At 37.0% G+C, this 26,875-nt stretch overlaps 2 protein-coding genes across 6 annotated transcripts in view; both read left to right on the top strand.

Moving 5' to 3' along the window:
- MLF1 (myeloid leukemia factor 1) overlaps positions 1-22,360 on the top strand; it is a 31,980-nt gene extending 9,620 nt beyond the window's left edge. Inside the window, exons 2-9 of one of the 5 annotated variants that reach the window (XR_002180672.2) lie at positions 2,700-2,847; positions 9,571-9,612; positions 14,047-14,130; positions 15,214-15,342; positions 17,355-17,514; positions 19,021-19,159; positions 19,969-20,031; positions 20,753-20,874. Coding sequence is in view for 4 of the 5 variants with exons in the window: in XM_019960251.2 (XP_019815810.1) it covers positions 2,700-2,847; positions 9,571-9,612; positions 14,047-14,130; positions 15,214-15,342; positions 17,355-17,514; positions 19,021-19,159; positions 20,753-20,858 (808 nt within the window). In the remaining variant the exon portion in view is untranslated. Of the gene's footprint in view, positions 1-2,699; positions 2,848-9,570; positions 9,613-14,046; positions 14,131-15,213; positions 15,343-17,354; positions 17,515-19,020; positions 19,160-19,968; positions 20,032-20,752 lie in introns of all 5 variants that reach the window. The other 4 variants (XM_019960251.2, XM_019960260.2, XM_070792534.1 and 1 more) reach the window with 4 other exon arrangements.
- A 3,666-nt stretch (positions 22,361-26,026) lies between these two features.
- GFM1 (G elongation factor mitochondrial 1) overlaps positions 26,027-26,875 on the top strand; it is a 50,599-nt gene continuing 49,750 nt past the window's right edge. The window contains exon 1 of the mRNA XM_019960227.2: positions 26,027-26,230. Within this exon, the coding sequence (XP_019815786.2) occupies positions 26,141-26,230 (90 nt within the window). The 5' untranslated portion in view covers positions 26,027-26,140. The remainder of the gene's footprint in view (positions 26,231-26,875) is intronic.

Raw genomic sequence — 26,875 nt, 5'->3', positions numbered from 1 at the left:
CTTATGGGTTTCAGAACTACTTGAAACTCTGTACCTTTAAGTAAAAACTGGGAAGATAACATACACCAATGTCTGATTCCTTAATTGTAAACTAACTTTTGGACTTCAGGTCTTTATTTGGGAAAGCACAAAGCAACTCTCTTTCTGCCTGCTAGTTTCACTGGGTGCCACTGATCTATTTAATCTTTAAATTGTCACAACTTCCTTATAGTGCTGCTACTGCTGCTGCTAAGTGGCTTGAGTCCTGTCCAACTCTGTGGGATCCCATAGACGGCAGCCCACCAGGCTCCCCCATCCCTGGGATTCTCCAGGCAAGAACACTGGAGTGGGGTGCCATTTCCTTCTCCAATGCATGAAAGTGAAAAGTGAAGTCGCTCAGTCGTGTCTGACTCTTTGTGACCCCATGGACTGCAGCCTACCAGGCTCCTCCATCCATGGGATTTTCCAGGCAAGAGTACTGGAGTGGGGTGCCATTACCTTCTCCGCCTCATAGTGCTAGTTGCCTATAATTCTGCTGAAATAGTGATTATCAAACTTTTTAATAGGTGGTAAATCTAAGGACAGTAATCCGTTACATTTCCCATGCCCATCACTCCTATCAGTAAGACAGATCCAAAACTTTATCCTACAAGAATTCATGGGAGAATGATCTTATTTATGGCATTTTTCTGCATTGTATGTGTAATGTTTTTACTTGATCATTCCTAAATAGATTAGAGTCTGCTTTTAGCTAGAAAGAATGAAATATGAATAATCTCTAAATAAACCTAAATGCTCTAGTGTCTTCATTTTATTATATTTCTTAACTGAATTTAGGGCAAGTGTATTTCTGTAATTAAATACTGAACGTTTAGCTAAAGAAACTCTTCATTTTCAGAGATTGGGTTACTAATTTGGTCAAGAGTAGTTTAATTTTTGGACTCCTGCTGAAATTTTTGTGTTCTGCTGCACTAAGAGCGTACTCGGCCTGCACACACTGGAGAGCACTTTCCTTTTATGACTTTCTGTAAAATTTGTCAGCAGGAGGGAGGCTGAAAAGTAGGGAAATGTCCCCAAGTGGATGAGTATATAAAGGACAAGAGAAGGACAGCAAGAGAACAAATGAAGAAGAGTACTGACTTGTTACAGTTTTTTAGTATATGGATCTGTCATCCAGACCAGCACTAGTCCTGCTGCAGAAGTGGCTGAAAGTTATTGTGTTGGTCAGATATGCAAAGGAGCTGCTATTTATCATTTGTAAATATATTTCTTTTTCTGCTTAACCAACTTCCTTTAGAACAATTGATACTTCACAGGAATAAACAGATCTGAAGAACAAAACAGTCAGGAAACACTCTCATAAACATCCTTCCTATTAGATTTATTTGTTGAGAATACTCATTTTATTTAGTTTTTCTATAAACAAAGATTTTATTTGAACATTCCATCAATATCTAAGAGAAGTCTTTAAAGTTTTTAATCTGCTAAAACTCACCAACATACAGAAAGTGGAGCTAAAGACGAACTTCTAAAAGAAGTTTCTGAAGACATAAAGGAAAAGCAAACGTACAAAGTGCACCTTCCTGAGTTTTGTTGTGATCACGGTGAGTGGTATGAAGCCACTGAAATGTCCAAAAATAAATTGTTGTGGGGGGTATAAATTATGATCACACTAGAGAAATGCTAGGCAACAGGATAACACCCTCCTCCTCCTCCTGCAAAAATCCTAGTGACATAAGCATTTGTGGGAGAATGAGCAGAAGAACATAGGCATAGCTATAAGGAAGGTCAGTTCTTTTTATTTTTTACTGTAATATCTTGTAATATACTCATATGTACCTGGAAAGTTGTGCTCTTTCTGAATAAAATACTAGATTATAATTGCTGGAAATCCTTTAGACGAGTTAAAAACACTCACCTATACACCGTTATAGTAAAATCGATATAATTATTTGAAACTTTCTACATAACAAATTTCTACATTCAATTTTTAGAAATTATGTTCAAGTTGAATTAAAATAAGACTTCAGAACTACACAATATTTTTGGAGTAAAGTTCTGTTTTAGCATATAATTAAAACTGATACTTTACTAAAAACAGTTAGGAAATGTATTTATTGAAACAAAGCTTAGTAACATCTTACCATGAATACCAAAATCTGACAAGCTTTAGGGTTTTCACAAAGATAAATTAGTACTCACTTGTGTCCAACTCTTTGCAACGCCATGGACTGGAGCCCACCAGGCTCCTCTGTCCATGGGATTTTCCAGCAAGAATACTGGAAAATACATTTCCTTCTCCACACAGAAATATATTGGTGTACTTTATTTTACATTTTAGTGAGAGTTGCCAAGAAATAAGCTTTATTACCATTATGGGAAAAAAACACATTTATACAGTCTGAACTGAACATTTACATTGGATTTAGTTGTAGAAGTTTTCCCCCATTTCATTTTTCCATATTTACACATGCACTATAAGACTTTTAAAAGTGAGAAAACTCTCATTTTAAGATGTAATAACATCCAATATCTAGCAATTATGACCTTACTTTATAAAGTATCAAAGTGCTTTGCATTTTCAAAAATGTGTTTTTTTAACTCCTTTTGTCTCTTTAACAAGCATATTAGCCCCAAATCATTCTTTGTAGTATTAAGCTGCCTACGTATTATTTAAATTCCAACATTTACACTTACATGATTGCATGTATTTTCAATAGTGATTCTTTTATCGCACACCGAGAAAGTATGCGACAGATGATGAGAAGTTTTTCTGAACCTTTTGGAAGAGACATGCTCAGCATCTCTGATAGGAGAGGAAGAGCTCGTAACCGTATGGGACATGAGGATGAAGAAAATTCCTTGACTGTAAGTTCTGTATTTTAAAGATAGTGAAGAAAAGTATTACAGAAGAATTTATCTCTGATGATAGGATAGGATTAATGTTATAGAAATAACCGTTATACACAGGGAAGGACCTGTTGAAAAAGGAGAATCCTTTGACAATGAAGTGTTAACTGTATAGAACTGCACTGTGATACCAAAACTTTTAGCACCATAGGGTTATATATTATAAGCCAAACTTAAGACATTCTTTTCCATGTGAACCATGTAAGGAAGAAAAACCATGATAAGGTTTTTCTCACCTTATCATTTACTCGCATGTCTTAAATTAGGACAGGCATGGAAATAACCTTGCATAAAGCACTTTTTCTTCTCGCTTTAAAATAGCATCCAAAACTGTAGTATAATGCTTTTTATCTACTGGACCAGGAAAACCCAATCTACTCCTTGGCTACCTTGGACCCTCAAAACTTAGATTAACTTTTAAAAGTTAATTTAAAAGTTAATCAGAAGCCTTGTAGAACTACAGTATATGTTCAGAAGTCTTGTCTGAGAGCAAAACTAAAAGGTTACAAACAAACAACAAAAATCTCAGGACATTTTTATACCTTCAGTTTAGTTCAGTTCAGTCTCTCAGTCATGTCCGACTCTTTGCGACCCCATGAATCGCAGCACGCCAGGCCTCCCTGTCCATCACCAACTCCCAGAGTTCACTCAGACTCACGTCCATCGAGTCAGTGATGCCATCCAGCCATATACCTTAGCTGTTTTCTGCTTATTTGTGTTGCTTTTTCAGCCTCAAGAATGGCAGTTCTAGAACAACAAATCCACAGGAGTTTCTAAAACATAAATCTCTACAGTTCAAATGTAGAGCTTTGGACCTCAGTAAACATTTTTTAATGTATTTCTTTTTAATTGAAGGATAATTGCCTTACAATACTGTGTTGGTTTCTGCCATACATCAGCATGAATCAGCCACAGGTTTACATATGTTGTCCCCTCCCTCGTGGCACTGTCTCCCTCTTCCCACCCCATTCCTCCCCCTCTCGGTTGTTGCAGAGCCCCAGATTGAGTTCCCTGAGTCATACAACAAATCCCCACTGGCTATCTGTTTCACATATGGTAATGTATATGTTCGCATGCTACTCTCAATAAACATTTTTAATTGGTCAGTTGGGAAACTTCCAGTACCTTCCAAAGAAATACTTTCATATTTTTTATTTGCAATAATGTTGTTAGAGCAAAATGTTTCAAATACTCCTAAAAGTTTGATGGATAAAATTACATTTGCCATTTAAATGAAAGTAATCTTCACATTCTTTTTCACATACACATTATTCCTATATATATATATTAATTTCATTCCAATTATTTTTAAATTTGTTAATGTGGTCATTATGTTATTTTTTTACTTTTAGGGCTATAAATTTCCATAAAAGTCTAAAATTAAGCCCAAAGGAAAAAACTGTCAAAGAGAGCAGAAATATCAACTATGACATTCTTAAATTTTATCTTTCACATGAGCATTGAAGTATTTTATATATCTGTTATAAACATAGCAAAGAAAGAGTAGGGCTGTACATACTGCTTTATATTATTTGCATGCATAAATGAGCTGCTGGTAGCCTTTGTGCAAAAAGTAGGAGGTGACGATTTTATTCCCTTGTAAGCACAGAAAGGAGATCTGTTTATAATGCAGCTGTGAAGTTCTTAGTGAGGATGCCTAAGCTGTAACTCTGCTGGTTATCCATTAGAAGAAGAAATGTTTTTTTCCTGAGTACCTGTGCTTAAAACATCTGAATGTTTAATGAGCTGGAATAAGAAATATATAACCAATAGGTAAATTTATTTGAAACTGTAGTTTATCTGATTCATAACTTAGAACGATTTGTATTTTAGCTTGCCTCATATTTGTCTTGCCAGTGCGGCTTGAAATCAAGTTTTGGGGAACCAAAAAGACCACATAGCTGAACTAATATGGTTGCATAAATGTGAGGATTAAATAAGGAAAGTCAAGTAAGAAAACAATTCTGAATACAAAAGAAGGCCCAGAGCAATCAATATTTGAATGAAAAACTAAAATAGTTGCTACCAAGTCCAGTTTCTAGTGGCATAAATTAACTTTTGTCTAAGATGATGAGATCATTGGCCTTATTATTAATCAAATCCCTAACAATTATACAGTGCAAGTGGCAAATAGATACAAGGGATTAGCTCTAATAGAGTGCCTGAAGAACTATGGACAGAGGTTCGTGACATTGTACAGGAGGCAGTGATCAAGACCATCCCCAAGAAAAAGAAACGCAAAAAGGCAAAACAATTGTCTGAGAGGAAGGCCTTACAAATAGCCGAGAAAAGAAGAGAAGCGAAAAGCAAAGGAGAAAAGGAAAGGTATACCCATTGGGATGCAGAGTTCCAAAGAATAGCAAGGAGAAATAAGAAAGCCTTCCTCAGTGATCAATGCAAAGAAAGAGGAAAACAATAGAATGGGAGACTAGAGATGTCTTCAAGAAAATCAGAGATACCAAGGGAACGTTTCATGCAAAGATGGGCTCAATAAAGGACAGAAATGGTATGGACCTAACAGAAGCAGAAGATATTAAGAAGAGGTGGCAAGAATACACAGAAGAACTATACAAAAAAGATCTTCATGACCCAGATAATCACAATGGTGTGATCATTCACCTAGAGCCAGACATCCTGGAATGTGAAATCAAGTGGGCCTTAGGAAGCATCCCTACGAACAAAGCTAGTGGAGGTGATGGAATTCCAATTGAGCTATTTCAAATCCTGAAAGATGATGCTGTGAAAGTGCTGCACTCAGTATTCCAGCAAATTTGGAAAATTCAGCAGTGGCCACAGGACTAGAAAAGGTCAGTTTTCATTCCAATCCCAAAGAAAGGCAATGCCAAAGAATGTTCAAACTACAGCGCAGTTGTACTCATCTCACCCGCTAGGAAATAATGCTCAAAATTCTCAAAGCCAGGCTTCAACAGCATGTGAACAGTATGAGAACTTCCAGATGTTCAAGCTGGATTTAGAAAAGGCATAGGAACCAGAGATCAAATTGCCAACACCCGTTGGATCATTGAAAAAGCAAGTGAGTTCCAGAAAAACATCTATTTCTGCTTTATCGACTATACCAAAACCTTTGACTGTGTGGATCACAACAAACTAGAAAATATAAAGGGATGGGAATACCAGACCACCTTACCTGCCTCCTGCGAAACCTGTATGCAGGTCAAGAAGCAACAGTTAAAACCAGACGTGGAACAATAGACTGGTTCCATATAGGGAAAGGAGTAAATCAAGGTTGTATATTGTCACCCTGCTTATTTAACTTATATGCAGAGTATATCATGCGAAATGCCGGGCTGGATGAAGCATAAGCTGGAATCAAGAAATATCAATAACCTCCGATACTCAGATGACACTGCCCTTATGGCAGAAAGTGAAGAACTAAAGAGCCTCTTGATGAAAGTGAAAGAGGAGAGTGAAAAAGTTGGCTAAAACTCAACATTCAGAAAACTAAGATCATGGCATCCGGTCCTATCACTTCATGGCAAATAGATGGGGAAAACAATGGAAACAGTGAGAGACTTTGTTTTTCTGGGCTCCAGAATCACTACAGTCATGAAATTAAAAGACGCTTGCTCCTTGGAAGAAAAGCTATGACCAACCTAGACAGCATATTAAAAAGCAGAGACATTACTTTGCCAGCAAAAGCCTGTCTAGTCAAATCTGTGGTTTTTACAGTAGTCATATATGGATGTGAGAATTGGACTATCAGGAAAGCTGAGCATCAAAGAATTGATACTTTTGAACTGTGGTGTTGGAGAAGACTTTTGAGGTCCCTTGGACTGCAAGGAGATCAAACCAGTCAATCCTAAAGGAAATCAACCCTGAATATTCATTGGAAGGACTGATGCTGAAACTGAAACTCCAATACTTTGGCTACTTGATGTGAAGGAGAGACTCACTGGAAAAGACCCTGATCCTGGGAAAGACTGAAGGCGGGAGGAGAAGGGGATGACAGAGGATGAGATGGTTGGATGGCATCACCAACTCAATGGACATGAGTTTGAGCAAGCTCCAAAAGTTGGTGATGGACAGGGAAGCCTGGCATGCTGCAGTCCATGGGATTGCAGAGTCAGACACGACTGAGCGAATGAACTGAACTGAAGATGATGAACCATAGGTGTCAGCTAAAATCTGTGTGTAGCATTATCCAATAGAATGCTCTGGACGATCTAAATGTTCTGAATCCACCCTGTCCAGTATGATTAGCCACATATGACTACTGGATGCTTGGGGCTGGTGCACTGAGATGACCCAGAGGGATGGTACGGGGAGGGAGGAGGGAGGGGGGTTCAGGAGGGGGAACACGTGTATACCTGAGGCAGATTCATGCTGATGTATGGCAAAACTAGTACAATATTGTAAAGTAATTAACCTCCAATTAAAATAAATAAATTTATATATAAGAAAAAAACCTTTGAAATGTGCCTAGTGCTACTGAGGAACTGAATTTTCAATTCGAATTATTTAAAATTAATTTTAAATAGCCACATGTAGGTTTTGACTACCTTAATGAAGGGTAGGATAATATTCAAAAAGAGTGCAAAGCTTTTAGCATTTTTAAAAAAACCAACACTGAGTAAAGGACACTAATCACCTACAGGTGAACCTATCATCTTATTTTTTTTTAATTTAATAATAATCTCTTTCAACAGTTTCCCAAGAGAAATTGCAGTACTCATCTACCTATTAAATAGAAAGTAAATGGTGATTTTACTATATCAGATTTAGACCAAACCATTTCATAAAACTTTGAATTTCATGGTGTTTTATATAGTAAATACTGCTAGGTAGTATTTACTTACCTCTCCCATCTAAAATCAAGTGGTATATATAATATTATATTCAATTACATTATATTGTATCAACTGTCTTAGAAAACTAACACCAGTGAGTTTTTTTTCCTTGTTTAAGCTATGAAAACTCTTTGCTAACCAAGAGTGCTGAGCATTGCCCTAGGGCAGTTGAAGGGCAGTAGTAATTTTTAAATATAGGAATTTCATATGGTTCAGTAGGTTTTCCAAGAAACATTCAGCTTCTTTTTAACCAAAACTCTTCTTTTCCTCTGAATGAGTTATACTGGTGAGATATGGCTCTCCTTTGTGTGATACATTTGACATGTTTATGTCTCAGTATGAAAGATTTATGTAAAAGCAAAAAAAACTAAATACATTAATTAAAAGAAAACAAACAAACAACAGTAACAACAAAAGACCTCTATCCCAACTTGACTTTTCTAAGTCAGTGTCCTATAATTGCATATGAAAGTAGGAATGAAAATTAGAAATTGACTATAGAAGATGGACAAATCAGCTGCCTAGTTTGAAAGCAGCACAGCTAAGTAGAGTAGGCTTTTTGAGCATGCTAGCTGTTCTAATTGAACTTTTTAATAATAATTTACACAAAGATTTTTTTTTCTCTTTTTGTGAAGTTATAAATTTTAAAATGAATATTTTGATTAAGTAGTGAGTAATATGCTGATGCTTTTAAGCATAGTGGATGAAAATTTATATTTCAAATATATACTTGATAACCCTTTTCTTTATTTTTTGCCCATTGGCATTTGTCATCTTTCTCAGCCCTATTATGAGGGAAAATAGAGATTCCTACAAAAGTAGGAAAGGCATCAGTTACGCCATTTCTTTGTACTATTAGCTTTTTCTTCAGTTCATGATTTCTTTATTGGGATGTTTTTAAGCCAGTATCTGTAAGTTTATTTCATTAGTTTGTAATTAGTTTGTAATTCAAGATATAACACATGACCATCTGACAGATTGTGAGATGGTGCCAGAGTCAATGTAAAATCTGTTTTTCCTTTCAGTTAAAAGAAACAATGAGGAATTTTACTGGTGTACAAATACACTTTGGAGATTACTGTTTTAATTTATTATAAAATTTAAACACAGTTTTCTCTAGTTTTTTGACATAACTTACACAGGGAAAAAATTATCACTGAATGATGGTATAATTTTGTATATACCTTTTACCGAGAAACTCAAAATTTATTTTCAACAACTTCCAAGTAATGAAAGTTTTTAATTTATATATGTATCTAAAAATTTATTTTTATTATTCCATCTATTACGCTTAACATTCTTTTTCCTATCAAAGACTAAATATCTTTAAACCTATATGCATGATCCTTTTGAATTCTGTATTTCTTATTCCATATTAGTTCTTAGGAGGTATCCATTAAATTTTTTGACCAATATCTCTTCTAAGCTTTTGAAATGTTATTAATATAGATACTTTTGATTTTTAATTGGTTTCAGGCAAGATTAAATGATTTTTTAAAAATATGGAATCCTTGAACAAAAGAAAGATGATATAATCTTAATCATTATACCTTATGTGTTAATTTTGGTGTGAATTTGCATTTTCTTTGAAAAATGTTTGTCTTAGTCCATAGCAATTACTTTCTCTTTAATAAATACTAGAGTAGTCTTATTTAAAAGAGATATGTGGTCTCCTTGTTTGTCGTCTTGTCTCATGTCAGACTCTATAATGAATAATAAGCAGATAACTTTAAATATATATATTGAGCTCTTTTTGATTAAACGGTTTTGTAATTTGGTTAGCTCTGAACTATGTGATTATGTAGTGTATTACTTTCTTTTTCAGAGATTGTTGTATAATAAATATACCAAAATTAATTGGATTTTTTTCTAGGCAATGAGTTCTCTTGTGCCTTTTGGCAGTTTTGGTGGTATGGTTCGTATCATAAGACACAAGCCATTTTAGCAATATTTTCTGACAATATTTTATTTCTCATTAGCTCAAGCATACTGAATCGGCATGCCATCTCACTTTCATAACAGCTTTTAGCATTTGTTACTGAAAACTTGTTTCGTGTGTTAAATTTGTCTTAGAATGTTTAGGCCTGTGTTTTGTGGAGTACCTCACGTCAACATAAAAAAAATCAGTTTTCCAAAAGAAAAAGTACATTTTGGTTGATGATGATTTACTTTATTTACAAAAGGGATCCCCGTAGTTGTGTTTAAAAGTTGGAGACTTCCACTTGCTTATGCTGACTTTTCAAAAAGTAAAAAAGCACCAAATTGAGGATAGACAAGCACATCTGGAAAAGCTCAGACTGACTGCTTTCTCTATCACTCTGTTGTCAGTTCAGTCATGCTTTCCTTTCCCATGTCCAAGCACTCTGCAGCCAGCTTTTTTCTCCCACCCGTTTTTCTCTGAGCCTTTGGTCCTCTTTTGCTGTGCTGCTAATTTCTAACACACTTAAAGGCAATCTGGGGAGTAGCAGAGAATAGCATCTCACCTTGGAGCACTTTCTATGCATCCATCTATACGCTCATGAAAAAGTTTTTTGAATTCTCTTGTGCTAGACTTTAGCCATTTCTTACCTTAAAATTTGCTTTATAAACTTTGTTCTTCCTAGTCAGAGTTTTTAGTGGGACAAGCAATGAAGGAAAAAAAAAACAGCTGTAGCACAGAGTTATCAGTCAAGTAATCAGGAAATTCAGCATGCTTTGGGCACACAGATAGAAAAAACCCTTTAGCCCAGACCTTTGGGTTGGTGGAGTGGAGGTCAGTTGGAGAAGACTCTTGAGCCTTAAGGATTAATAGGAATTAGCCAGGAAAAGCTGGGAAGGGAGAAGAGAGATCAACACAGAGGAAATAGCATGTGTAAAGACTGGGAGGTTAGGGAGCCCAAAGATATTTGGGGTTATTTGGCCCTAGCGTGTGAGTTGGAGAATAGGTATAGGTAAGGATGATGAGGTACCAGGGGGGACTTCTTTTGGCCCTGATAAGGACTGTGGACTTTAACAAAAGAGCAGGAGAAGCAATTTATGAGTTTTGGTCAAAATAGTATGAGAATCAGATTCTTATTTTTTGAAAAAGCATTGTCCCTGCAGGGAAGACAGGTATTAGAAGGGGCCAGAGTGGAGGCAGAGAGGCTAGGAGGCTGACAAAGTGTTCTGAGAAGTATGAGTGATAGATAGCTTCTACTCAAGTAATAGCTGTGGTGATAAAGAGAAATAATCTCTTTTGAGAGAGTTAAATAAGTAAATGGATAGCACTTGGCGATTCATTGGGTTGTTGGATCAGTAGAGAAGGGGAAGAAAAGTTTTATGCTTATTTTTCTGGCCTGAGGAATTAGATGAAAATGCCACTGAGCTAAGGAACAGAGCATTGAGGCAGTGCCAGTATGAGGGCAGGAGTGCTCAGAAAGATCATTTCAGGTCTGGGTGTTTTGCAGTTGAGGCATCTGTGGGCTGTTCAGGTTGATTTATCCAGTAAGCAGTTGGATATATGAGCTTGAACTGAGCTACAGATAATTAGTTCATTCATTCAGCAAATATTTATTGAGCCCTCCTATGCACCAGGAGTTGTTGCTAAAGTACTGGGAATAGGGTGATGAGTAAGACAGAGACGATAGCCCTGCCTTCACAGAGGTTATTTTCACAGAGTGGGAGGACAGACAATAAAGAACAAAATAATTCAGATAGTCAAAGTGCTTCTAAGTGCTCTGAAGGAGACGAAATGGGCAAATGATACAGGGACAGGTTCAGGTGGAGCAAAGATTAGACAGGTAACCTTTCGAAGGAGGTGATACTTGAATGATGAGAAGAAACTAACGATACTGAGTCAGGAGAGAACATTCTAGGCAGAGAGAAGAGCAGCTGTACAAAGTTCCTGAAGGCCTCGAAAGCCCACTGGAATCTCAGCTCTAATTTGTACCTCCCCTTTTTGTCAAGGCGTTGGGCCACCCGCATAACAAGTACAGAAACATCTTTTAGTGGCTGACAGTGAATTGAGAAGAGACAAAATATACCCAAAACATGTGATCTTTTTTACCTCACTTTTCTTAGGCTAGCTCTTTAGCCTCTCTTGAATTATCTCTTAAACAGCATTGATTTTCAGTGTAACGCTGAAACAAACAATTCACAATATTTCTGGAATTGTGTTGAATCTCTGAAATGCGGATTAATTCTGTTGCTGTCCTTTGCAACCTAAGTGTGAAAGTTGCTCAGTTGTGTCCGACTCTTTGTGACCCCGTGGACTATACAGTCCATGGAATTCTCCAGGCCAGAATACTGGAGTGGGTAGCCATTCCCTTCTCCAGGGGATCTTCCCAACCCAGGGATCAAACCGGGGTCTCCTGCATTGCAGGTAGATTCTTTTCCAGCTGAGCCACCAGCGAAGCCCAAGAATATGGGAGTGGGTAGCCTATCCCTTCTCCAGAGGATCTTCCCAACCCAGGAATCAAACTGGGGTCTCCTGCATTGCAGGTGGATTCTTTGTCAGCTGAGTTATCAGGGAAAGATGTATCATATTTCCTAAATGTGTCTTTGTTGTTCTGTACTATGGTTAGAAGGGAAGTGATGTGACAGTCGCTCAGTTGTGTCCAGTTCTTTGCGGTACCATGGACTACAGAGCCCACCAGGCTCTTCTGTCCATGGGATTCTCCAGGAGAATACTGGAGTAGGTTGCATTCCATTCTCCAGGGGATCTTTCTGACCCAGGGATCGAACCTGGATCTCCGGCATTGCAGGCAGATTTCTTTGTTACTGAGCCACAGGGGAAGCCCACAATGGTTAGTGCAGATTCTAAAGAGGAATTTGATTTTTCTATTTCCTATTGTATGTGAACGTGTTAGTCACTCAGTTGTGTCCAACTCTTTGCAATCCTATGGACTGTAGCCTTGTTCGATAGAATTCTCCAGGAAAGACTACTAAAGTGGGTTGCCATTAGCAATAAAAACCCAATAGAAGGCAGAAACGTAAACAGACCTTTGATAATTCTTTACTGAGTCCCAGAAGAGGGTACAAAGCAAAAGAATCTCCAGAAGGGCTGAAATAGCAGCACTGCTTAACAATGCCTTACATGTAGGAGTCAAAAGACTCCTCCTGCTTGAGCGAGGGAGTCCCTGGAACCAGAAACTCCTAACAGTAGGCAATGCTTTGGCTGACACACTAGAATATGTGCTTTGCTTTTTGATTCCTGGTGATCGTTCCAGTGATAAAACCTAAAATCAATAGGAGATTTTTCTGAGCAGTGTTTCTCTGCCTCGATGCTGCTACTTTCATGTTGGGCCAGATGACTTGTTGTGGGGAGCTGTCCTACATTCTTGTGCTTCGTAGGATATTTAACAGAATCCCTTGCCCCTGTCACTGCGTGCCAGTCATACACCCTCCTCAGTTGTGACAAACAAAAATGAGTGTAATGATTTAAAAATGTCCCTCTGGGGTAAAAATCACTCTTGGCTAAGAAACCACTGTTCCAGAGGAATTCTTAACTGTTCTTGGAGAGGAGCACACCTCATGCTTCAAGGGGATGCCCTACTGAGCAATCAGTGATAGGCCACAATTCCAAGACCTGTTAGTGGAATGATTCAACCTCCGTCACTTGGCACCAACTCTGATGGAAAGGCTTCCCTGGTGGCTCAATAAAGAGTCTGCCTGCAATGTGGAAGACCTGGGTTTGATCCCTGGGTTGGGAGGATCCCCTGGAGAAGGAAATGGCAACCCACCCCAGTACTTTTGCCTGGGAAATCCCATGGATGGAGGAGCCTGGTGGACTATAGTCCACAGGGTTCCAGAGTTGAACACGACTGAGCAACTAACACTAACGCTGATAGAAAGAGGGCTGGCTACTCTAGAGTCAGCTTCTCTGAGCCATGTGGTCCTGCTGGAGATGACACTGTTATCTTACACTCAGGTTTTATTTATTTGCCTGGTGGGATATACAGAGATAAGAAGGAAAAATTTGAAGACTAGTCTATGCTAAAGCTGTACCAGCCCAGAATATACCACTCAGTATTTAAATAGCAACCAAATTATGTTTTCAGCAAGTTGAATGATATGTATGTGTATATTTACCTGTTCTTGCATGTATATTCATGTGGATATATACACATGTATGTATGCATGTGTTTATAGTGTTACAGCTTCCTAACCATTTATATGCTGGCTGTCTAGGATTGTGTGTATGCTTCAAAGTGTTCTTTAACAAATCGCTTTCATTGTATAGTCCTTAAATTATTTTTGCCTGGTTGATCACTGCATGAGATCCCACAGCAAAAGTCAAGATAAAAAAAGAAATTCAGCTGTTTGGGGAAGGTGGATTTGCTTCTTTCGTGTTGTATTTATAGTTAATAACATACTTCCTAATGTCCTGTAGCATACAGATGTCAGCCCCTTTCAGGCAATGGACCGAATGATGTTAAATATGCGAAACAGTATGCAGGAATTACAAAGAAACTTTGTAAGTACTAAAAGATGGATGAGAATGTTGTTTTCCACTATTGGTACCCTATATTATAGTGGCTTTCAACCATTTTCTAACCATAGTCTCCAGAAACTAATAAATATATCTTAAATCATGACACTACTTGTGTACTGTATATATTATACACCTGAAATGAAAGTTTCATGAGAAAAGGATCATGCTGTTTACAGTGTCTATTGATATTTTCTATTTTATTTCATATTTTAAAAATCCTGGTCACAACCTATCAAAATGATCTCATAACCTACAAGTTTGATAAATAGCATTACTTAAATTTTCAAAATAAAAAATTCAACCTCAAAAATATTTATTCTGCTGAAGGTCACTGTTGTAATGAACATTTTATATGAGTTTAGATTTTTTATTATGTATAACTTGTCTACTTAAAAAAATTATAGCATCTAAGTTATTAAGTTTTAGTGTTTAAAAATAACTCAAAATAGAAATTTTAAGAATGATATTTAGAAACTGGATTAGAGTCATATAGTCTGAATACTTATAAACTAGTACTAATATTCTTACTTTTCTACTCATAACATTAATCATAATCAAAATAATAACTTGATTCAGTATGAAGACCAACCATATTATTTTGGTCATCCAGTTTGAAATCTAAGCACATCTTATAATGTCCAAATCTTGGACATTAGAAGTGTAGCATTGGTATCCACAGAAGGTATAAACTTCTTGGCATATGGTTAATTGGCTCAACATTGGCAAAATTGCTCACAAAAGTTAACCACTGACTATAAAAGTATCATGTGCTTCAAAGCATAACATCTATAAACTTAAGCCTTGAAGTCTTTGACCTCAAAGATTTGAGGAATTCGAAGTGAATCACTTGTTATTCATTATTCCTTACAAGAGGAGTGTGAATTGGTACCTAAAATGGAAGGAGGTTAGGGCCTTCATGGGGGTACCATTTGGATACATCATACTAACCATATACAGTATCTTTACTAGAACTTACAGCTAGTGTTGTTGCTTATTTGAATCTTCTGACATTAGTCTTCATATTTGACTGAACTCACTGGATATACAATTTATATTTATCTCCAGGGTCACCTTTCAATGGATCCAAATGGACATTCATTTAGTTCCTCCTCCGTGATGACTTATTCCAAAGTAGGAGATGAACCGCCAAAGGTTTTCCAGGCCTCAACACAAACCCGTAGGGCTCCAGGAGGAGTAAGTACTTTCTTGGAACTTTATAAAGTTATGGAATGATAGATCACCCATATCAAATTTTAGCTATTAAAACTTGACCTGGTACTGGTGCAGAAAAGAGAAGAGGGAAGGAAACACAAAGCAGAGTGAAAAGCAGTGAAGTTGACGGTAGTTTTTATCTTAAGGCATTCTTTGTCTCCCCCACTGCTAGTGGGGGAGATATGCAGGATCCATTCTGGACCTCTGCAATCAAGGGAACAGTGCAATAAAATGTGTCACACGAATTTCTGGTTTTTCAGTGCATATGAAAGTAATGTTTATTCTATTCTGTTGTTATTAAGTTTGCAACAGCATTATGTCTAAAAAAGCAATGTACTCACCATAATATAAAGGCTACCCACTCCAGTATTCTGGCCTGGAGAATTCTATGGACTATATATATAGTCCATGGGGTCGCCAAGAGTCGGACACGACGGGGCACCTTTCACTTTGGCTCACTTGTCTCCCCACCTACCTCCATTTGTGCGCCCGGGTGCTTTTTTATCTTTAATGTCTACTGATGTTTATTACCTTTACATGTTGACAAGGGAAGTAGACACTAAAGTCTTTGTTTCATGAAATAAATGTCTACAGTTAGTTTATATTTGAAGTAAATGAATTTTTTAACTCAAAATATTTCAAGAGTACAGACAGAACATAGAGAATAATATAAATACCCCATATTTCTGTAATCCAGTTTAGTGAAGTCATAATGCTTTTCTCTAAGTTGTCTTTTGTTCTCTTTTTAAGCAGAAATGCAGTTAAAATTTCCAATATGCTCCTCCCTCCTTGGTCCCTTTTCCCTTTCTCCCTCCCCAAAGAGAACCATTTTCTTATACAGGCATACCTCATTTTACTGGTCTTCGCTTTATTGCACTTCACAGATAAGTTGCATTTTTTGTAAACTGAAGGTTTGTGGCAATCCTGTGCTGTCAGGTCCTAGTTAGCAATTTTTAGCAATAAAGTGTTTTTATATTATGGTGTGTACATTGCTTTTTTAGACATAATGCTACTGCAAGCTTAATAACAACAGAATAGAATAAACATTACTTTTATATGCACAGGAAAACCAGAAATTCGTGTGACACATTTTATTGCACTATTTCCTTCATTGCAGAGGTCCAGAATGGATCCTGCACTATCTCTGAGGTATGTCTGTACCTGGAACTTACCACTTTTATGCATGCTTTTATGATTTCATTAGTTATGTATGCTCCATATACAATATAGTGAATCATTTTACAGGTTTCTAAACTTTGTATAAATGGTTTCCAAGCACACGTGACTTTGCTCTGCAACTAGACTTTGCTCAGTAATTGCTTCTGAGATTTGTTCAAGTTGATATGTGTAGCTCTGGTTTCTTTATTTTAACTTCTATATAATGTTCAAAATATGAATATACCACAGTTTTACAATCTCCTTTTCTAATAATAGATTATGTAGGTGTTTATAATTTCTCACTTATTCATCTTCATAGCTGTCTCCTTGTGAAGAAAGGGCTAGGAATACTATTGTTGGACTGGAGGAAGTGTGTGTCCTCATCCTCACCTAGAAATTACCAACTTTGTATCATGTAGGGTTTGAAACAGTTGACTCCTACAGATTTTGGTACCAGTTGCCACTTTTCCATTTATTCTATTTGTTAGTACTTATCCTAAAGAAAATTAGGGGTTGCCTGTCTAATGGGTGACTTAAATGAAAACAATATTTTAAGTCATTTCATGACTGCTGAATAATTAGTTGCCCTTACATGTATTCTTTTTTTAAATAATTATACTGGTTCTGCTTGTCCTAGACATTTTAATTTTAAGCAGGTCAGGAAATATCAGAGAATTATTACCATAATTTTACTACAAGTTGGTAGTGGAACTAAGTACCCATTATTTTTAGAGCAATATATTTATTTTCTTACCTGTATAGGTAAGTAGGTTGAGGAGTTTATATGCTATATTTATATAAATAATAACTAATTTTTATATTCTTCATTTTCACAGATAAAGGAAACCAGGAAAGCATTAAGAGATTCCGACAGTGGACTAGAAAAAATGGCTGTTGGTCATCACCTCCATGACCGAGCTCATGTCATTAAAAAGTCAAAGAACAACAAGACTGGAGATGAAGAGGTCAATCAAGAGTTCATCAATATGAATGAATGTAAGTTATCAGAAAAAATGGCATTCTTCCTCTTGAAGTTAAAATAGCAGCTGTACCAGTAGCACTTGGTGAGAATTTTTTTAATAGAAACATTTCATGTGATCTTTCAGGCAGTTTATGAATTGTATATGTAGGCAAGACATCATCAACATAGTAATAAAATTGTGGTTTCATTGTTTCATAGTAGATCTGTTTTTTCATAGTGATTTTTTAATGTTGAGTATCATTTATTTTTTGTTTTATACTTGGAAAATGGAATCTTTCGTTTTTTAGTAAAGCTGTCATTAGTAAAAACGAGTCTTTATATATTTGTGGTTATCAAAGAAGTATATTTGAAAAGCATAAAAAAGTACAAAGAGAGAAAATAAAATCATCCATAATTCCAACCCCAAATACTAGTATTAATGTTTTAGTATATATATTCCTAATAGTTTTATGTGTATATAAACATATAAACACACATGCTTTTCTTTTTCAAAATTAGTATTTTACCATCTATATAGTTTATATTGTGCTTATTTTAATTCCCAACTATAATTGTGAACAGCCATCTATGATGTTACTTTTTCAAAAACATTCTAAATGGTTACCTAAAAGTGATAATATATATGGATCAAGCTCATCTCTTCCACTTCCTATATTTCCTACTCATTCTTTAATGCATTCAATTCTTTCTAGTGTCCTAACTCTTCTCATTATAGTTTTTAAGTTATATTCATTTCCTGTTTTTAGAAAGTATTTTAAGTAAAACTGTTTTATAATAGTAAAGAGTTTTAATTATTGTTTCATTTTAGAGAAAGAAATTCTCTTCAGGTTGGAATTAGAGAAAATTATTCTTATGCAATGAGATGAAAGCCACAACATCTTAACCTTTCTTTAATTTTAACCTTTGCAATTTGGTAATATTTATATATATACAGAATACTTCACAATAATTAACATATTGAAGAAAATTTTGGCAAAGTAACATTGTTGTATAGGCAATCTGAAAGAACAAGTATTGTCATTTACTTATCATTATTATAGAATTTAGATTACCTACTTCATAGCAACATAAATTGGCAGATGAGTAACCTATCTTAGGAAACTGAAACAGAAACTTGTGGGGCCAAACTATGTAGTGAAATTGTGAGATTAATAGGAAGTGCTAGTCCCAGGAGGAGTGTCCTCCAAGTAGAGGAAAAGTGGGATGACTGTGAGATGACCCAGGAAAAAAGAAAGACTGTAAGTCAGTGTCACTGGGTCATGGGGTCCAGGGATAGAACAACATGATATCCAGGCAGGTTTGTGAAAAAACAACTCAGCAATAACCAAATTACCAGCAAGAATAGGAGAGGAACAAACAGAAAAGGAAGCATCACTCTGAGTCAAAGACCTCTATATTTGAAGCAGTTTCCTATCTCTAAGGTTAGGCCGTTGGAAACACCAGGGAACATGTAGGGAGCAAAGCAGTTACTGACAGTTGACACCTTACTACTTACCCTTTCATTTTGATATTTAATGTAGGTGATGCTCATGCTTTTGATGATGAGTGGCAAAATGAGATTCTGAAGTACCAGCCAAGGGGACAATGGCGCAATCTAGATAACTCTAGGATGCGAAGTGTTGCTCATGAGAATTCAGGATCCCGAGAACTTAAAAGAAGGTAAAAGTTATTTCTAATTAAATTGTGTTTTTTAAAAACAAATTAGAAGGAAAGTTATGTAATTTTACCTCTCTTATCAGGAAGTTTTGATTTATGACCAGGTGGCTTGTATCAATGTTTTGTGAAAGATGTAATAATTTTAAATTACATCCGAGTATTCCAACAGAAATTTAAATTTGTACCTGAAACCCAATAATATTTTAGGATTGTATGACTAGTAACTCACTAGCAAATTATGCTTTAGACAATAGGACTAAAATCCTCCTAAGGAAAAGTGATATACTATAATGCAGTTATTCTTATGCAACAGATTCTCATCTGGAGAGAGGAGGAGTTGTACATTTTGTACTCGGTAAAGAAACCGGTGTTGTACTAGGTAAAGAAACTGGTGTTGTACTAGGTAAAGATACTGGCGTTTAGGGATATGGTAAGGGGAGAGGGACTGTAGCTGAAAGGCTGAACAAAACTTCCCTAACAGATCAAAATTGAGCATTTAATGGCAAACATATTTTTAGATACTTATGTATTAAATAGTATGTTACAATATCTGTATTAGATATTCTGGAAGAATTTTTCAAAAACTTTAGCCTCATTTGGAATTATCTTTTGGAATAGATGTGAAAAACAAATATCCTTAACCAACTTTAAAGATGAGACTTGGACACGTTTAGTGTATATTCTAGAGTTACCATTTAATTTGGTTCTCTGGGGGAAAATTGAAAACACTACCTAATTCCTGTTGCCATTAGACTTAAGAGAGAGAGAGAGAGAGAGGCCTCACCAGGCCTCAAAACAGAAATCTGTTCTAGGCTATAAGAGAGTGGAGGATCGCTGCAGAAGGTGGAATGCTGCCCAGAACCAGCAAGCAACAAGTGGGTACCAAGTAAACCAGAAGCCTTGTGCAGAATTTTGTGTGCTAACATCTTTTATTTTAAAATACTTGTCTAGGAATTTAGAGCCCTAATGTTTTCCATAGAAAACTTGCTCCCCTATTAATTGTAAACCATAATTGTCTCCCTTTGAAAAGTTCATTGATAAAAACCTAACAGTGCTATAATCAAACCTAAGTTTGCCTGTGAGATTCAGGTCCCAGCTAGAGAAAAGCATGCTCCTTATAGTTGGTTTATAAATCTATAACCCGATCAGTGGCATTTTCTGTAAACCAGCACTGTCCAGCTGAACTTTCTGAAACGATTTTTTGCAGTGATGAAAACGTTATACATCTGTACTGTCTAGTATGGTAGCCACTAGCCCCACGTGGCTGTTGAATCACACTTGAAATGTCAGTGATGCAACCAAGGAACTGAATTTTGAAATTCTATGTTATTTTAATTAATTTAAATGTAAATAATGTGGCTAGTGGCTATGATGTTGGACAGCATGGTTCAAAGGTAAACAGTTAAATCTGTCTCAGGGAAGCAGCTGCTGCTCTCTTAAATGTTAAGTGAAATTGTCTGCCATATGTTTTTCAAAGCTATTACAGAACTCTTAAGATAAAACTCACCTTAAATTACAGTGGCCTTTATCAAGTTTGTGTTGATGTTTTAATGACCATTTAAAAATGATGTTAATGTTCATATGTATATTTCTTAGGGAGAAACATCATCAAAGTCCAGCCATTGAACATGGAAGAAGATCAAATGTTTTTGTGGACAAACTCAACATCAAAGGATCACCTGTGAAAATCAACAAAAAATAAATAGCATTGCATTTGATTTCTTTAGTTTTGATTATTTTAACAGAGAAAGTAATGGTGCTGGGTAATACACATAAGACCAATCTTTTGTTATTAAATCAGTACTGTTCTTAGCAACTTTCTTCTGAATGTTCTTGAAAGTGCTCGCTTTATATTGTCCCTACTTTAGGAATAAAACTTGAATCTTCAACAGTGCAAGCTGTTCTCTAACACTCTTTAAAACATAACATATGCTGATTTTGCTTTCATAATTATTTTTATATTGGTTATGTTTTCCCCTGTATATTCAAGATTGAACGTACAACTGTTCTATCATATAAAATTAGTTAAAATAAGTAAACTGCTCAAAAATAGTCCCAGTTTTTTAGCAACACTGTAATAGAGTGATGTTAATAAAGGTTAAAATTATTTAGCTCAAATTTTATAATGTGTTTATGTAGCCAGCCAGCTTAAAGAATTTTTAAAAATAAAGCAAAAACTATACTAGTACTCTTTATAAAAAGTTAGTTGTTATTTTGATGAAGGACATAAAGAATAAGCAAATAGTTCATTTTTGAAGAGATTTTAAATTGCTAATATACCTGAATTTTCTTCTTATCATTTCTTTATACAGTGTATTCTTTTTTTGTTCTGTATTACATTGTTAACACTCATCAGACTTTCCATTGACGTTTCTCTTTAACATCTTAAGGTAGCATATTTCTGTTCTCCTTTCTCACAGACAGCTTAATTTATCTCCATGGTTAAGATTCTAAAGTTGGATTGTCCTTGGAGAAACTCTGCTCAGCCTCTTTGTGACATTTAGAAAAATGCATTTGGTATTCTGCAAACCTTAATGATTGATTGTCTCAAAATTTCTTAGACAGGTGATGTGTGTGTTTGAGCAAGGTACTTAATAATTCAACTGTTCCCTTTTTAATTATACTATTTAAAAATTCAGCTCTTGAATTTTTTGTTCTAGAATTATAGCATTGATCTGTTTATATAAATTTAAGCATAAAGCTGATGAAAATATAAAATCTTAACTCTTTAAGTTTTTGTTGTTTCAAAGGGAGAAAAAAAGAACAAAGTCAACTAACACTCTATAATCCTAATATCTTCCTTTTTAAACTTTGGAATTAGAATTGTGTAATTATGCTTATACTCTTCTAATTTTCTGTATCATATCCTGTTAATATTAGTAGTTGTGTTTCATGCCTTTAGTCACTAAAATAAAATGCGAATGTGTCATCTCAGTTTTAGAATGGAAAATAATTGAGCATGTATCAGTTAAAGATGTTAAAATTTTCCTCTTATGAATAATGATTATACTAATAACATACTATTACACATTGGGAACTTATCATAAGGCATTGGTTTTAAATAATACGTTTGTGTAAATTCACTGGATAGATCAAAATCCAGTAGACACTGTAGTTATTCTCCTAAATTATTACACTGATTGTTAACTCAAATCATTGTATTCAAATATGAAACACACTTGAATAAATATTGTAGTTACAAGAGTATAACTTCCATGCATCATATAACAGAATTCATAGATGCCTTTTTCACCCCAATTTGTTCACTGGGGCAGTCATGTTAAAATTGATTTAAATATGTAATTCATCTTCTGCCACAGTGCTTCCTGCTACTGCTAAGTTGCTTCAGTCGTGTCCGACTCTCAGGCTCCCCCGTCCCTGGGATTCTCCAGGCAAGAATACTGGAGTGGGTTGCCAGTTCCTTCTCCAATGGATGAAAGTGAAAAGTAAAAGTGAAGTCGCTCAGTCGTGTCTGACTCTTCGCGACCCCATGGACTGCAGCCCACCAGGCTCCTCTGTCCATGGGATTTTCCTGGCGAGAGTACTGGAGTAGGGTGCCATTGCCTTCTCCAACAGTGCTTCCTAGGGGGCCATTTATAAAATATGTGACATCCAGAGATTAAATGTCAATTCTTTACGTTCACACACTACTGAAATTGACTTTTTCCAGAATTTATTTTTATCCTAATTCTGAAGTCAGTGAAAGTCACTCAGTCGTGTCTAACTCTTTGCAACACCATGGACTATACAGTCCATGGAATTCTCCAGGCCAGAATGCTGGAGTGGGTAGCCTTTCCCTTCTCCAGGGGATCTTCCCAACCCAGGGATTGAGCCCAGGTCTCCAGCATTGCAGGCAGATTCTTTACCAGTTGAACCACAAGGGAAGCCCATTCTGAAATCAACTAGTATAAAAACTATACTTGTAGTTTTTATATTATTTTTTCTTTATTGACAACCACTGATCTTCCCGGAAGTCTGTGTCTTTGGGGAATGTAAGGATATTAGCTGTTTGGTGAATGTGGCCTTGACAGTAAGGTCAAGTTGAGTACTTAGGTTCTTTGCTACTTTAGCGATTTTCCTGGTAACTCAGTCCCAGGGATAGATTTCCATTACTTACCTTTATGATTTCATTATCTATTACTGTCACCAGGCAGTGGCAGGAGCACATTAGTAGCAAATAGTGACTTGCTCATGGCAACGTGATGGTATTTGGATGTGGGGCCTTTGTAAGGTTATGAGGGTGGAGCCCTCCTGAATACAATTAAAGCCTTTGTAAAAGAGACCAACTCAGTGGACTTGAATTTGATCAAACTCTGGGAGATAGTGGAGGACGGACTGGCATGCTGCAGTCCATGGGATTGCAACGAGTGGGACATGACTTAGCAACTCAACAACAACAAAAAAGAGACCCTGGGTTTCCCTGGTGGTTTTGGCAGTAAAGAATCTGCCTACCAATGCATGAGATGTGGGTCTGATCCTTGGGTTGGGAAGATCCCCTGGGGGAGGAAATGTATTTTCCTGGAGTATTTCCCACTCCAGTATTCTTACCTGGGAAAATCCAATGGACAGAGGAGCCTGGCGGGCTGCAGTCCATGGGGTTGTGAAGGGTCAGACATGACTGAGCGACTAAACAACAAAAACAACAGATGAGACCCTGGACAGCTCACCTGTTCTTTCTGCCTTGTGCGCACACAGTGAGCAGTTGGCCGCCAGGAACCAGCAAGTTCCACACACTGTCACTGAATCTCCTGGAGCCTTGATCTCAGGCCTCCCACCCTGCAGAACTGTGTGAAATAAATTTCATATAGTCACCCAGTCTATGGTGCTTTTGTTATAGCAGACTGAATGGACTAAGACAGTAGTATTCAGCTAGTCAGGCTAGGATATTTTGGAGAGTCTACTGAGGTTTGACTAGACCCTCACTGCAGTAAATCAGGAACTTCATTGAATGTATCTTTATTCTATGTGCAACTACTTTAAATGTATGTGTATTTTTGGCCATTTTAAAATTTAAGTAATTTATAAAGTGTGAAAACTAGCTAGATGGTTTTTGGTTTTTGTCTTCCAGTTCTTTCTGTGGAGCAAACAAAAGTTTATTACTTTGGTTAAAAGTGGTGATTAATTAAAAAAAATTAAGAATATACTTGGTATAATAATTACAGAAAAATATGAATATAAATATACACACACAGGAAGAGTATGAATTTTTACTCTAGGAAATTTAGTTTGTTAAAATGGTAATTTCAAAAAGCAATTCCAAAAGTAACACACTTTTTTACTTAAATTATATCTTTAAATTAAAACCTTAATTGTATTACCATTTACATAACTATTATTTAATTTGTGTATTTTAAACAAATACAAAGGTTTATAAAGACTCAATTTTTGAAAGCCTACAAATAAAGTTTGCTTAAAAGTGTATTCAACATTAATGGATTTATTCATCAAAGTCAGTCCTTTACTACAAATTAACACATGATTGATATACAAAAAGTAAGTCCAAAATTCATCATCAAATCTATGGTTTTTCCTGTCTCTTGTAATTTACTCTGATTTCTATTTATTTGCACTTACTCATTTAACAAGTATTTATTGAGCACAGCAAGGAGTACAGCAATTAACAAAATCAAATCACTGTCTTTTTGGAGCAGTCCTCATCGGGGGAGTCAGACAATAGACAGTTGTGTAAAGTGTGTCTGGATCTAAGAAGAGCTCTGAAGGAAAACGAAGCAGTGCACAAACATAGGAAAGAGCTTGCTGTTTTAGAAGAGTTGGTCAGGAAACAGCTAATTGATAGAAGATATTTGAACAGAGAAGAAAGGGAAAGAGCCATGCCTGGATCAGGAGGAGAGCACTGGCTCTGGTTCTGTGAGGGTCGGCAAGGAGGTGGAGAGGAAAAAGCAAGTGAAGTAGGGCTACGCTGGCGTGGCTGCTCAAGCAAGGCTTTGTAGGTGCTTATTCTGAAGGTTATTATTTTTTTTTAATTTAGTTATTTAAATTTTTAAGGTAATGAAAAGCTTTCAGATTAAAAAATCCGTTATAAAAAATTTCAAGCCTACGCTAGAGATGACAGTGACTGATTCACTGGATGGGTGTTTTCAGCAGAAACATGACACCCTCACGCTTAAAAGGATCCCTTTTAGTGACTGTGAAGGAATAGACCGAGCAGCTGCAGGGCAGAAGCAGTAAGGTCAGGTAGGCTACGACAGTAAGTCCGTAGAGAGAGCAGTGCTTTGAGAGGTGGGGAGAAGGTGCAGATTCTGCATCCATTTTTTAACGTAATGCCCATAGTACATGCCGACTGACTAGAGCAGGAAAGTCAAAGGGGTTTAAAGTGACATTTTTGGTCCCGGCAACTCGAGGAATGGAGTTTCCGTTGAAACGAAGACTGCAGAAGAAGGTTTTGAGGGGAAGATCATTAGCTCCTATGCCTCCAAGAAATCGAAGTGGAATTTCAAGGATGCTATCTTCTATATGGACTAGACACATAATGTTTAACATCGAACAACGATGGAACGTCTTGAGAAAAATCACTTGTAGATATTTTATTATTTTCCCAAGTTTTTTACAGATCATATCCTGTAGATTATTTTTTCATATTTTGTAGTAGCATAAATAACTATTTTTAAATTTTAATTTTAAACACGATTATAAACATATTTCCACTTTGCTGTATAGGCAAAGCAAAATAAAGGCTGCTGCATCTTTCTGGCAGCATGCATAAAAAGCCTGATTAGCTACGCAAAGCGACTGCACTTTCTCTTCCCAGTCGGTAGAGGGCATCCGGGCAGCGGAGGACGCCGCTCTACTCTGAGATCCGGAAGCTTCTCCCTCTCTCTTTTTTTCTCTCCTCCCTCGTATCCTTCGCCCCGGAAGTGCTCTTCGGCACTGATTGCCGGCGTGACTTTGACCGCTTCCAGTAGTAGTGCTGGTTGCTGGACAGAGCCGGAGTCGAGGGACCTTCTCTCCTGTGCTGCGTTCGCCATGAGGTTGCTGGGAGCTGCCGCCGCCGCGGCTGTGGGCCGCGGGCCGCTCCCGCGGGTCCCCGCAGCCCTGGGCTGGCAGGGGAAGCAGGTAGTGGAGTCCGACGGGGTGAGACCGCACTACGGTCTGTCCCCGGGACCTTGCGGTGCGTCCGAGGCCAGGGGGGAAGCGACACCCTTCCCTCCCTGGCATCTCCTTACTGACAACTCCGAATGGACCTCAGTGTGAAAAGCCCCTTGGGTATCTGCACAGCTGCTGGTTATTAATGAGCAGCGCCTCTGTGCCGTGGGAGGTTGGGCGGCCTCCGGTTAAGCCTTGTGTTTTTGGTATACCTTAAAGACAAGAGGTAACTGGAGTGAAGATCAAGACAACTGAAAAATTAGTGTGTTCAGGGCTCGAACCCAGGGCTTCTGGCTCATTATCCAGTGCTCTTTTCAGTACAGAGTGTCATTGGGCTGAGTGCTGTCTATTTTAGCTGACCTGGTTTATTTGATTTGTAGCCTTACCTTCCCCGTACCTTTCTTTGGTTCTGTCTGCCTTTTGCGGGACGCGGGGAGAGGTCGCAGAGTGGACTAGCATTCAGTTCAGTCGCTCAGTCGTGTCTGACTCTTCGCGACCCCATGAACTGCGGCACGCCACACCTCCCTGTCCATCACCAACTCTCGGAGCCAGCCAAACTCATGTCCATTGAGTCGGTGATGCTATCCAGCCCTCATCCTCTGTCATCCCCTTCTT

This window comes from Bos indicus, chromosome 1 (assembly GCF_029378745.1).
Source record: "Bos indicus isolate NIAB-ARS_2022 breed Sahiwal x Tharparkar chromosome 1, NIAB-ARS_B.indTharparkar_mat_pri_1.0, whole genome shotgun sequence".
In the NCBI taxonomy this organism is placed as follows: domain Eukaryota; kingdom Metazoa; phylum Chordata; class Mammalia; order Artiodactyla; family Bovidae; genus Bos; species Bos indicus.
The sequence above is the reverse complement of the archived record's forward strand: the minus strand, read 5'-3'. Positions and strand labels throughout refer to the sequence as shown.